At 41.0% G+C, this 13,410-nt stretch overlaps 1 protein-coding gene across 1 annotated transcript in view; it reads right to left on the bottom strand.

Annotated features, from left to right (window-relative positions):
- MED10 (mediator complex subunit 10) overlaps nucleotides 1–13,410 on the bottom strand; it is a 32,816-nt gene that overhangs the window by 1,635 nt on the left and 17,771 nt on the right. Inside the window, exons 2-3 of the mRNA XM_030190063.1 lie at nucleotides 10,042–10,125; nucleotides 8,403–8,505 (exon numbers count right to left, since the gene is read on the bottom strand). Coding sequence (XP_030045923.1) covers nucleotides 8,403–8,505; nucleotides 10,042–10,125 — 187 coding nt within the window. The remainder of the gene's footprint in view (nucleotides 1–8,402; nucleotides 8,506–10,041; nucleotides 10,126–13,410) is intronic.

Here is a 13,410-nt window from a genome sequence, read left to right as displayed (position 1 = left end):
TTCAAATTCTGAGTCTGACGTCCTGCACGACTTAGAACAGGAAGCTTTGCTGCAACGGAAGAGAGGACCTCGGCTGGCGGGGGTTGGGATCCCCCGCCAGCAAAGATAGGTGACGGGAGGGGGGTGGAGAGGGTCGTTGGCAGGGGGGTCCAGGGCCAAATCTACAGGGGCCCAGGCCCCCGAGGCCCTACGCAGATACGCCCCTGGACAGCAGCTGGCTTTACGGAGTTTAAAGGGGGTTTGGACAGATTCCTGAGGGGAAAGTCCACTGAACATTATTAAATTTTTTTTTTTTTTTTGGGGGGGGGGGGGGGGGTTTGCCAGGTTCTTGAAGCCTGGATTGGTCGCTGTCAGAGACAGGATGCTGGGCTTGATGGACCATTGGTCTTTTCCCAGTATGGCAGTGCTTATGTTCTTGATTCCCAAAAGGAAGACAAAATAGCTTTATTTCTTAAATAGCAAAATGTTAGACTAAAAAGATTTATGACGATGCTCCAATGTAACTCAGAACTTGTTAAAGACTATCAGTTCATTACTACACAGATAGTCCATGCAATCCCTGTAATTATAATTTAATTCTGGGGGAATTCTGCACAGTTTATCTGTAGTGTTTTTGCATGGATTTCCCCAATCTTAGCCTGACATCCTCTCCTGCCTTTTCCCTCCTCAGACTCCAGGCTTCCCTGCTCCCCTCCCCCCCCACCCACTGCTGCAGTGCTCTCTTAACTCTAGCCTTCCCTTCTATCACAGTCACGTCCTCGCGGAAATAGGAAATTGCATCAGAGAAAGGCGGGACCCAGAGAGAAAGGAAGGCTAGAAGTGAGCCTGCTACTTTCACTGCCGCCGCTGCGAGTGCAACTTTTTAAACGCAGGGCAGCTGGAAGGACAGGAGGGCTGACGGAAAGCTGAAGGCAGGCAGGTGGACATGGAGGGGAGGGCAGAGGAGAATCGCTGGACATGAATGGAGGGAAGACAGGGGAAGGAGATGCACATGGACTTAGGGGACAGAGGAGATTCTGGACACGGATGAAGGGGAGGGAAGACAGGGGAAGGAGATGCACATAGATGGAGGAGAGGGGAGAGTTGAAATGCTGCATATGGATGGAGGGGAGGAGGAGTTGAAATGCTGGACATGGATAGAGGGGAGGGAAGAGAGAGGATACGAGATGAACATGAATGGAAGAGAGAGGGAAAAGAGGAAGGAGATGCATATGGATGGAGGGGAAGGAAGAAAGAGGACGGAGAGGAAGGAAGAAAGAGGAAGGAGGTGCATACTGATGGAGATGAGGGAAAGGGGAAAAAAAAAAAAAAAAAAAAGAGGAGAAAAACTGCACGTGGCTGGAGAAAAAAACAGGCAAAAGCTGGATCCACTCTATACCTCCTCCAGTCAAGTCTGCGAAGGACCCAGCTTTTACCTATGTATGTAGGGCAAGAAATGAAGAAGAAAGGAGGAAAGTAAAGAAATAAATGGAAAGGAAGCCCTGGAAGTGGCGTTAAAGGAGCAGATAGCAGAATCAGAGACTGGGACCAACATGATCAGAAAAACAAAGTCACAAGACAAGGTAAAAAAAAATCATTTTATTTTCATTTTAGTGTTTGGAATATGTGCAATTTGAGAATTTACATCTGCTGTCTTATTTTGCAATGTATAGCAATGTGTTTCTTTCTGTTTTTCCGGTATTGTGCTCCATGCAGAGTTTATATTCTAACTTGGTTTGTGTCATTTTGGGTATACTGGAGCTGTAACAGCTTACAGAAATTATTTATAATGAAAAAAAAACCAAGTTATTTTTCTTCTCCTGTACTGGTGTAATATTTTCAATGATCACTGTTTATATGCGCCATGGCAGGTAAAAGGGTGTGGCTAAATGTGCCAACACTGTCCAGTTCAGCACACTTAGCAGCTAAGTTCATACAAAGTTAATTATGTTCCGTGGAAAATAAATTTGTTGGCTCAGGCTGCTTTCTATCTGACTATTCAATCACCGTACGTAATTAAATTTAGGGTGTGGCGTTAATGTGCTAGGCCTTTGGTTTGAGAAAAATTTTACCTTTATACTCTTCCTATGAGTTTATATGACTGAATCTCCCCTTTATTGTGGTCTAAGACAAGGAATTAATCTAAATGTTAATTTGATAAGATAGGGAAACCTAATTTCTTCAGTTGTATTTTCTTTCCTGATTTTCATGTTCAAGATTGAATGCTTGTACAACATTTCAAACATCAATAAATACACAAACAAAAAAGCAACATTGGGCCTTCAAGACTGAAACCACAGGAGTGTTTCAGTGAATGACCCGACATGGGTAAAAACACCTGCCTCAGGGGTCAGAGTTTGGGCATGAATTATGTGAATTGTGTATGTATCCAATGCCTCCAAGATTGAATGGAGAGAATCTATGCAGCCAAAAAAGCTGTCACAATGGACAGCAGCGATTTAACAGAAACCACCTGTTTCAGCCTCGTGTTCTGCAAAAACAAATGTTGAGACCCATATAAGAAGGAGGCCATGTTTGATCATTCTTTTGCTGAGAGGGGCACTGAAGAGTTAACCAGAGCCAGTTTCGAGTACTGTAGGTATTTGATTGTTTGATATTAATTGCTATTAAGGTATCATTTGAGAGTGACTTTGCCTTTATTCTCCATCCGCCACCAAGACCCTGAAGCAGCAGAACGAAACGCTGGCCATCGTCAGCTTGGGGTGAGGGGAGAAGGAACTAGCTCCAGTAGAAGAATTTGCAAGTGCCGATAACATATGCTGAAAGATAAGCTCTTTCAGTTTCAAAATTTTTTTTCCACGTAGATAGATTTTAAAAATGTTTTAAAACATATCTTGTCAACAAGGGGAGGGACTAGATGGGACTGGGGGAGGGCCACCAAACTGGTCTGCACAGGGCCCGCAATTGCTAAGACCGGCCCTGTTCTTTCTTCCCCCCCCCCCCCCCCCCCCCCCCCACCTACTCCAGCGAGAGACACTCCTCTGTGGTACTCTTCCCCACTTGAACTTGGTCTGCCTGATTGCTTGGTCAGAAGATGAGAAGCACGATAACACACTGGGTCACTGTCTCTTCCTCCTGTATGCTTTAGGCCTGACTGTTCATGTGAACCAAGCAGGTCTCCATACAGTCCCATGGGTCAAATAAACAGGCAAGTCCAGGTTGGCAGAGGAAGCAGCCTGATGTGCAGCTGTTCACTTCCTCTTCCACCTCTTGCCAAGAGATCTCTGCAGGGAAGGAGGAGAGAAACTGAGGACAGCCACTTATGCCAGTGCCTACGCAAATTCTGCACCGGCATAGAATTCCCCCTGGAACTTGGAAGATGCGAGGATTCAGTGGGTTCTGGGGAAAAAAAATGAACTAGGTTCTGATGTCTCATTAGATGCTACTTTCAGGCTAGAACCACTGAATGGCTTCCAGGCTATAATTCATTACTTGTCATTTGTGAGCATCACTGTGCCCTCTCCTCATACCCGCTCATTCTATTTTCTGTATTTGTGATAGATGTCTCAATGAATTGACTACCCCCCCCCCCCCCCACAAAAAAAAAAAAAAATAAGGACATCAGACAAGGAGCAGCCAGAATAAATGTATTTGAAAAAAATACTGAAAAACAGATAAAAACATTTGAAATGTGACTAGACTAAGAAGTCTTCAGACAGCTCTCCTTAAGATGGTGCCTGTCTAGTTCAGACAATTACTAATATAGTAAAATATCAGCAGATAAAGACCTGGTCCATCCAGTCTGCCCAATAAGGTAGCCAGAGTTGAATATGGAACTCTAAAAAGGTTCCACTTTTTCATGATTAGACACTGGTATACTTAATCCTTGCTAATTTTGGGACATAGACCATTGAAGTCTGCCTGGCAACAGTCCTATTTCCCAATTACTGGCGTTGTCATTGTAGCCTACTCCAGTCTTGATCCTAAACTGTTTTTTTGCCATTTACAGGACACAGACCATAGAAGAAGTCTGCCCAGCATTGGTCTTACTTCCCAACCAGTGAAGCTGCTGCTAAAGCTCACTCCAGTTAAGAGGTCATTTAAAAGTTTTGCTTTAATAGGATTCCATCCTTTTTCTATATAGTGTTCCTCTGTTTATCCCACGAAATCTTGAATTCAGTCACTGTTTTTTCTTTTCACACCCTCCCATGGGAGGGCATTCCAGACATCCACCAACCTTTCTGTGAAAAAGTATTTCCCGACATTGCTCCTAAGTCTCCCACCCTGCAACCTCAACTTGTGACCTCTAGTTCTATCACATCTCCGTCTCTTAAAAAAAGACCAGTTTGCATATTACCTTTTAAGTATTTAAACATTGATCATATCCCCCAATCCTTCCTTTCCTCTAGGGTATACACATATGGGCCTTCAAGTCTCTTTTCATATGTCTTTTGGCACAAGCCCCATATCATTTTGGTCGCCTTCCTCTAAACTGCCTCAAGTCTTTTGATGTCCTTTGTGAGGTATAACACAACACTTCAAATAAGGTCTCACCAACATCTTGAACAAAGGCATGAACACCTCCATCCTTCTACTAGACCTATCTCTATGCAGCCTAGCATCCTTCCAGCTACCGCCACTGCCTTCTAACAGTATTAGAGGATCTTAAGGCAGCAAAATACTATCACCCCCAAGATCCTATGCTCAGAACTCGGTGCTATGTGGAACAGCGCCCAATCAATACTGCAGGAGTATTGCTGAAAAATAGCTCCCCAATGCTCAACTGTAAAAAGATGCAAATAATATGCGTGCTGTTTGGCTGAAAGTAATAGGAACATGCCTGGTGCATGCACATAAGAGTTTTGCAATAAGCACACCTCTTGTACACATATGCCAGACAAACCTGGAAGCACACATTGGCACCGTTCTTCTGCACCTTTAAATAAAGGGTAATGGATTTGATATACTGCCTTTTTGTGGGTACAACCAAAGCAGTTTACATATACTGTATGCCGGAACATTTTCTGTCCCTAGCGGGCTCACAATCTAAGTTTGTAACTGGGGCAATGGAGGATTTAAGTGACTTGCCCAGGGTCACAAGGAGCTGCAGTGGAAATCGAACCCAGTTCCCCAGCTTCTCAGTCCACTGCACTAACCATTATGCTGCTTCCTCCACTCTTCAAATTTTTTTTTCACCTGAAAAGTATATATTTAAGCGCTTTCACTTTTGGGTTTGCGCTGACTTCCATACATTTGTTTTTCACTACCAGCACTTATAGGCATGCACAGGCTTCCTTCTGCTTCAATTAAATAAAAGCTGGCAGCTTTTAAAGAAAAAGGCATGGGAAATCTTTTCTTCAATTACCCCAATATGTGCTCCAAGCTGGCGTTAGGATTTCAGAGAAGGGCGGCTTTATTTGGTGCGTTGTTCTCCAAGCATTGGGAGGGAATAAGAAATTAGCTCATAATACCCGTTTGTCTACATTTGCATGCTACTTGCGCTAATCTTTGGCAAGCACATTGTCTCCTGCACTAGAGCCCACAAAGCATTCTGTGCTAATGCCGGCACAAGTCCGGTGCTAATTGCCTCTAGCTCTGGCGTTAGGTTTTGAGCATTGGCCCATCAGTCTGTGCTTATCAGCCTCTCAACACCTAGCAAATACAACTCTTGTATTTTGACACCCCATGTGCATCACTCTACACTAAATTTTAACTACCGAACACTAGATCATTCTTCAAGCCTTTTTAGATCACTTCTCATGTTGTCCACTCTCTCCACAGTGTCCACACCAAGTTGCTCTGTTTAAGATAAAATCATTCAAAATCAGGAGGAAACTCTCCCTTATTCTGAATCCCTTAAGTCTGCCTCCATAGAGGATCCAAAGAATGAGAAAATGGTATAGTGGAATTGGGTAAGATAAAGAGTAGGGACTCAGAGAGATTTAGGGGAATACATTAAGGGGCCAATGCACAAAGCTTACCGTTCTAGGAATGGCTGATTTGTATTGGTTCTATCCAGTTTGGCATGATTGTTATTTAGCGAGAAATGCACAAAGGGGTTCTGCATCTCTCTCACTGATCGCGGTAGCAGGCAACGATAATCATATGTATTACAATGAGCTGATTAGTATTAACATGAGTATTCCGAGCGATGCACAGCTGTTTCCAAGCGATGCAAAGAAAGGAACGCCTACCTTTAATGTGCAAAATATTCCTTGAGGTTTAGAGCTGTAGTTGTGGATTAGAAATTGGTTAATGGACAGAAAACAGAGGGTAGGGTTAAATGGCCATTTCTCTCAATGGAGGAGGGTGAATAGTGGAGTACTGCAAGGATCTGTACTGGGACCAGTTAACATTTTTAAATGATCTGGAAATCAGAACAAGTGAGGTGAATAAATTTGCAGATGACACAAAATTATTCAGAGTTGTTAAGATACATGGACTGTGAAAAACTGCAGAAGACCTTAGGAAGCTGGAAGACTGGGCATCCAAATGGCAGATGAAATTTAATGTGGACAAATACAAAGGGAAGAATAATCCAAATCATAGTTACCTAATGCTAGGGATCCACCTTGGGGATCAGCACTCAAGAAAAAGATCTAGATGTCATTGTAGACAATACGCTGAAAACGTCCGCCCAGTGTACGGCAGCAGCGGCCAAAAAAGCAAACAATGCTAGAAATCATTAGGAAAAGGATGGTAAATAAATAATGCCTCTGTATTTATCCATGGTACAACCTCACTTTAAATATTACCTTCAATTCTGGTTGCCATATCTCAAAAAAAAAAAAAAAAGAGCGGAATTAGAAAAGGTTCAGGAACAGTGACCAATGTGATAAAGGGGATGGAACTCCTCTCATATGGAGGAAAGACTAAAGAGGTTAGGCTTTTCAGCTTGGAAAACAGACGGCCGAGTGATTGAGGTTTGTATAACCCTGAGTGGTGTAGAATGAGTAGATGTGAATTGATTTTTTACTCTTTCAAAAAGTACAAAGACACTCAAAAGTTATATGGAAATACTTTTAAAACAAATAAGAGGAAATACATTTTCATGCAAATAGTTAAGCTCTGGAACTTGATTTTGGAGGATATGGTAACAGTGGTTAGCATATGTGGGCTTAAAAAAAAGTTTGGACAAGTTCCTGGAGGAAAGGTTTATAGTCTGCTATTGAGACAGACATGGGAGAAGCCACTGCTTCCCCTGGGATCAGTAGCATGGAATGTTACTACTATCTGGGTTTTTGCCAGGTACTTATGTCCTGGATTGGCCACTGTTGGAAACAGGATACTGGGCTAGATGGACAATTGGTCTGATCCAGTACGACTATTCTTATGTACAAAAATAATGCTCGAGTATCTTCTGCACCTCCAAGTCTGGTTTAAAAGCCAACTAAGTAAGAGTACATCTCAGTGCACAATCAGTGCTTACCATTTTCATTTGGGGGTAAAGCCATCTCTTTGTAGCCTCTAGTTGTTCGATTTATAAGAGGTTTGATGTTGACAAAGCCCCCGGTTAGACTTCGTACTGTGTCAGACTGGATGGACCATACAGGTCTTTATCTGCTGTCATTTACTATGTTACTATGTCATGGGATCTCAAAGTCATTCTAACCCGGCAGATTAGCTCCTTTTGAGCCACTTGAGTCCTGTCATCTGAAGTATTAGACCTGGAAAGTTGTTTTTGGTGGCGCTCACTTCAGCTTGCAGAGTCAGTGAGCTTTAGGCCCTAGTAGCTAATCCACCTTACATGAAGTTTCATTACAACAGGGTAGCTTTTCGCACACACCCTAAGTTCCTTCCAAAGATACATCGAAGTTCCATCTTAACCAGTTACTTGCTCGGCCACATTTTTCACAAACCCGTATGCCCAATCAGTAGCCCACATCGAGGAGATTTTGGTTGCCTATAACCAAAATGGTTCCGGCTGACCCTTAAGAGAGAAAGAAAGAGAGAAGTCTTCCTCTTCAGTACAGGAAAAGTAAAATTATGCTTTCAGGGTTTGATTTTTTTTTTTTTAACAGAATGCCCATGTAAGAAATCCTAAAAGCATACATTTTAAGCACATTTTATAAAAGCTAACAGGCATCTACCTGATTTTATAAGGCTCCCAGGACTCATCCTTGTAATGCATAATTGCTAATGTTTAAGATATACCTACCATGGAGCAGGTATAAATGTGTATGTGTAATCATGTATTGTATTGAATATGCATGTAAATCACAGCTCTGCCTTGCTCAACACAAATTATGCTCCCAAGAATGAATGGATGCGCATACTTATACACATGTATACTGTGGAATTTTTTTTTTTTTTTAAACAGACCTTGTCTATGTGTAGAACAGCATGTATAAAAGTTTTTTTCTGCATTTAAAAGATCTCCCACAAAATAAAATGCTTCAGTATAACACCCTTATAGCGATTTGATACATTTTAAAAACTGCATTTTTAGCTAAGGCGCTTACCTTCATGGTATCAATTTTGCCTTTCACTTGTTCATTTTTAGCTAATGCCCTTTCCAAACATTCTTTGGTATAAAGTTGGGGATTACGCCCTTGATCTATGTACCTAAAAAGCATAAAACGTTTCATGAATGAAAGTCATGGCTTCCATAACTTATACCTCAAGCAAGAAACAGATTTAGTTTCACAAGGCAATATAATCAGAACAGCTTTCTGCCTTACCTTCTACACAGGTCACATCTATCAAAACAAAGAACCCAATCCTGTACTGTGGCATGAAGACAATCTATGCAGTCAGCCCTCCGACTGTTACATTTTTAAACTAGTGGCAACTGCAGAAAAAGAAAGATGCACCAACTCTGGAAAAATGCAAAGGCAAGATAAGCACACACACATCTGCCACAGAATCTCCAGACTTTAGCTCTGACTAGTTACTTCTGCATGAAACCAAGTTAAAGGAGGCTAGCACAAACCAAGCTGCAGTGACTGATAACTGCATCTCTCTCCCTTTAAACTTTCAATAAAGTATGGTGTACTGACTGTTGAAAAGTAAGTACCTCTTCCTTTTCCAACAAAATGGCAACATTTTAAAGGCAGATAAAGGGAAAATGGCAGCTGCAGCATATTTGAGAAGTTTGCTGATGCTAGTGTACAGAAAATTTGACTCAGCAGGTCATTTGTCTGGTCTTCTCTCCTTTACTTTATTTTTCAAAAATACTTTTATAACCATACTACAGTCGGGGCCCCCTGCTCCTGGAGTACGCAGAAGGCAGCCCTAAATTTGGGTAAAGACATGGGAGTGGGACGCAGCCAATGGGAAAGTAGTGCCAGAGGCAGGAGAGCTGGATGCCGGGGGGAATATACCCTTTCTGCAGTATGCAGAAGCCACATAGCATGAGCACAACAGGTCTACCCTCTTTTCTTTCCCCATAGTTCTACTTTTATCAACAAATTAAGCCCTGATAGGAGAACATGCATATATGCATGAACTAAAATCATACTTCCATGGCTTCAAAAAAGGAAAGGAAGTACGAGTTCACTTTCTTAGGAGTCAACTCTTATTCCAAACACAATTTAAATACTGCTCCAGAAATGCATGCATAGAAATAGCATTGTGATAATAGAAAATTCAAAACTGAAAGACAGGATGCATTGTATAAATGTCATTCACTCCTATAACTTAATAACAAAGGACATCAAAGGTCACAAAGCAAGATTGTTCTAAATATGTATAAATCCAATATCATGTGTCCTCATTAAAACTACATTTTTACTTAAAATTGGTAGCCAGCATTATTCAGCCAATAAACCTCGAACTGCTAAATGCACATTCTTAATTTCAGCAAGCCATGTTCAACTTCCATGAGGGTAATAAAGAAATTAAGTTTTGAAAGCTTAATACCAGGGATATCTTAAGTGTTTCTTAAAGGAAAAGTCCATAGACCGTTATTAAATGGACTTGGGGAAAATCCACTATTTCTGGGATAAGCAGTATAAAATGTTTTGTACATTTTTTGGGATCTTGCCGGGTATTTGTGACCTGGATTGGCCACTGTTGGAAACAGGATGCTGGGCTCGATGGACCTTTGGTCTTTCCCAGTATGGCAATACTTATGTACCCTAATAGCTATTACATACTTACTCAAAAACTTCCAGAGGGACACTTATATCATGGAGCTGCTGGCGACATTTGTCAATATCTTGCAATCCAGAGACCATAAAATTTCTAGAAAATAGAAAGGAATATTCAGTTGAAAGAAGTATTAATTATTGATCCCATTAATCCAAAATGTGTAAGTTCCTGCTGAAAAACCTATTTGTTCATGGGCAATAAACATAAAAGTCGTGCTTTCCTCTTTCATATAGTCTTAAGTGAACTAAGAAACATGAAGGCAGATATGACCATATGGCCTATCTACTCTATGCCATCTACTCTCCCTATCACTCCCTTAGAGATCGTATGTACTTGTCCCAAGCTTTCTTTAATTCAGTTTTTGTCTCCACCATCTTGATGGGACTGCTGTTGCACGAATTTACCACCCTTACCATGAAGCAGTATTTCCTCAAGTTACTTCCGAGTCTATTCCCTTTCAGCTTCATTCTATAACCCCTCACTCCAGAACTTCCTATTTAAAAAAAAAAAAAAACCAAAACAACTCGCCTCCTGTGCATTTATGCCACATATGTATTTAATATGTGAAAAGTCTTGTCTTCTCCATTTATATCTCTAGCAATTTTCTCTTCTGCCTGCGTTTTCACCAACCATATTTCTCTTTGCTTCTTTGAGTTATTCATTCACTTCATTTCAGTATTTATACACCACTTAGACCTAAGTGGTTTACAGTTTCGTTTTACAGGTACTAGGTCTGTCCCTAATGGGCTCACAATCTAAGTAGTACAGAGAAGTGCCACAAAAATGATAAAGGGGATGGGACGACTTCCCTATGAGGAAACGCTAAAGCAGCTAGGGCTCTTCAGCTTGGAGAAAAGGCGGCTGAAGGGTGATATGATACAGGTCTATAAAATGAGTGGAGAGGAACAGGTAGATGTGAATCGCTTGTTTACTCTTTCCAAAAATACTAGGACTAGGGAGCACACAATGAAGCTACAAACTAGTAAATTTTAAAACAAATTGGAAAAACTATTTCTTCACTCAACGTGTAATTACCTGGAGCACCGGAGTGTTAAGTGACTTGCCCAGGGTCACACGGCGCTGCAGAGAGAATTGAAACTGGATCTCAACCCACTGCTGACCATCAGGCAACAGCGGGGAATCGAACCCAGTTCCCCAGGACCACAACCCACTCGGTATTCTCTTCTGTATTTCTCTTGAGTTCTTCTGTATTCCTTGAATTCCACCTCTTTTGCCTTTATTTTTTCAACCACCTGTTTGAAGAACCAACTCAGTTTTCTTTTCCTCTTGGATATTATTAAATTTCCTTACATAGAGTTAAGGTGCCATTTTTATAGCTACTTTCAGCTTGGACCATCTTTCCATTTCTCTTATATTCTCCCATCCCATCTTTCCTAAGGAACTCCCATATTTTACTAAAATCAGCATGCTTGAAATCCACGGTCCACTTTAGCTCTTATATCCAACTATACTGTACGATGATCACTACTGCTCAGGTGGTCACCCACCCGGACATTAGACACACTTTCTCCATTTGGGAGTACGAGATCCAGTGTCATCCCTTCCCTCGTGGGTTCTGACACCATTTGTATAGGCAGAGTGCTTTGAAGGGCTTCAACAAGCTCTATTTCGTTCTGATTCTGCAGTTGGGATGTTCCAGTCTGCATCAGGAAGGAGGAGTAATATTGATATACTTTTGCCGAAGAAAAATAGGGAATCATTTTTAAAGTTCAACACTGTGACACCACATGGACTGAATCAATATTAAAGGGGGGCAGGGTAGTTATCAATGTGGGCTACTGATAAGTACGGTTATTTTAGCATAGGGTCCCATTTTACGCAACAAGATCCTGTGCCAAAATAACCCAACTCAACAGTAGCCCAAGTTGATTATCTTCAACAAGCACTGTCTGCATAATTAACACTCCACTGTTAATTGCTGCCAAAGACAAACTGGCTTTTTGTTCTACTGAATAGCTAGGAGAGCTCTGTAATCTTACCTACTTTAAACAAGAATGTGATTTGGTCCAGAAAACCAAAAATCGTCATACATCTCAGTAATCTGAGGAAGAAGAAACAATAGACTCCCCCATCCACCTAGAAGAGACAAACCTCTTATCTTGCTATACCCACTCGAATACCTGCCTACCACCACCAAGCAGGGCTGTGGAGTCGGTACAAAAATCCTTCGACTCCGACTCTGACTCCTCAGTTTATGGTACCTCCGACTCCTCAGTTTTTAATATGTATTTTTTTTGCATGTTGACTGAAAGAGTGCAGCATGCAAGGCTGCATGTTAATGTTTGGGTTTAAAATCTTTGTCAGTGACTTTTTATTTTATTTATTAAAGAAACTATAAATATTCATTAATCCTAAAGTTTAAACAAAAAAACACACATAAAAAAACAAGGTTATGTTTATTGTTTTTTAATCAAGTATAAAGTCATCATAGCATTAGCAAGTATAAAAATCTGGAACAACCACATCCATTGGAAATTCTAGAACAACATCCTTTGGAAATTAGAACAAAATCAAAGTTAACCTACATAAACCAAAAACATTTGGAAAACCTAAAACAACTTATATATTATTTAAATGGCATATATAGCTGTGGAATAGCTGTTAAACATAATCCAAAATTAACTAATATATTGTTCTTAGAAACAGAATTGCTTCTGCCAGATCCTCCTTCATAGAAGCCCTTAAATTACTACTACTACTACTATTTCACATTTCTAAAGCGCTACTAGGGTTACGCAGCGCTGTACAATATAACATAGAAGGACAGTCCCTGCTCGATCTGATTTGATTATTTTCAGTGCTGAAAACAGTCTTTCAACACTGACTTGGGTGGGTGGCATTGCTGTTACGGTTCTAGCTGCATCACTGACAATCTCTGGATAAACAATGATGGCTTCTTCTATAGTCAGTTTTGATGAGCGGTCAAACTTTCTCACTTCTTTTAATCCTTTAAAAAACTCTTGCATGAATTTCTTTATATGGACATTTACAGGTTGCTTTTCCATGCTTAACCGACATCGCTTTGCTTTTGAACCTTCCATTTTGTCCAAATAGGCTTGAAAATTCTCTTCTTCATTTGAAGAGGATGAACCTGAGTTACCATTACCACCAGTATTTATAGCTTTAGCTTCATCCAGTGGTTTATGAGTTTCAGGTAGCAACCCTTTCATGCGAACTGCTATGTCATAGAGTGCCTGTTTTCCTGTAGCAATTTGGTCACTGCTCAACAAAATTCGGCTCATTGGATCAACATAAATAGCAGCTAAGAGAATTTGATTATCCAGCAAGAGCTCCTCTCTTTTCCTCATTGAAGATACAATGCCTTCAGCAATTAACCCCCCACTTTTGTTAAGGTTA

The sequence above is a fragment of the Microcaecilia unicolor genome, chromosome 1 (genome assembly GCF_901765095.1).
Source record: "Microcaecilia unicolor chromosome 1, aMicUni1.1, whole genome shotgun sequence".
NCBI lineage: Eukaryota > Metazoa > Chordata > Amphibia > Gymnophiona > Siphonopidae > Microcaecilia > Microcaecilia unicolor.
Note: the sequence above shows the minus strand (reverse complement) of the source record. Positions and strands in the feature narration are given on the sequence as shown.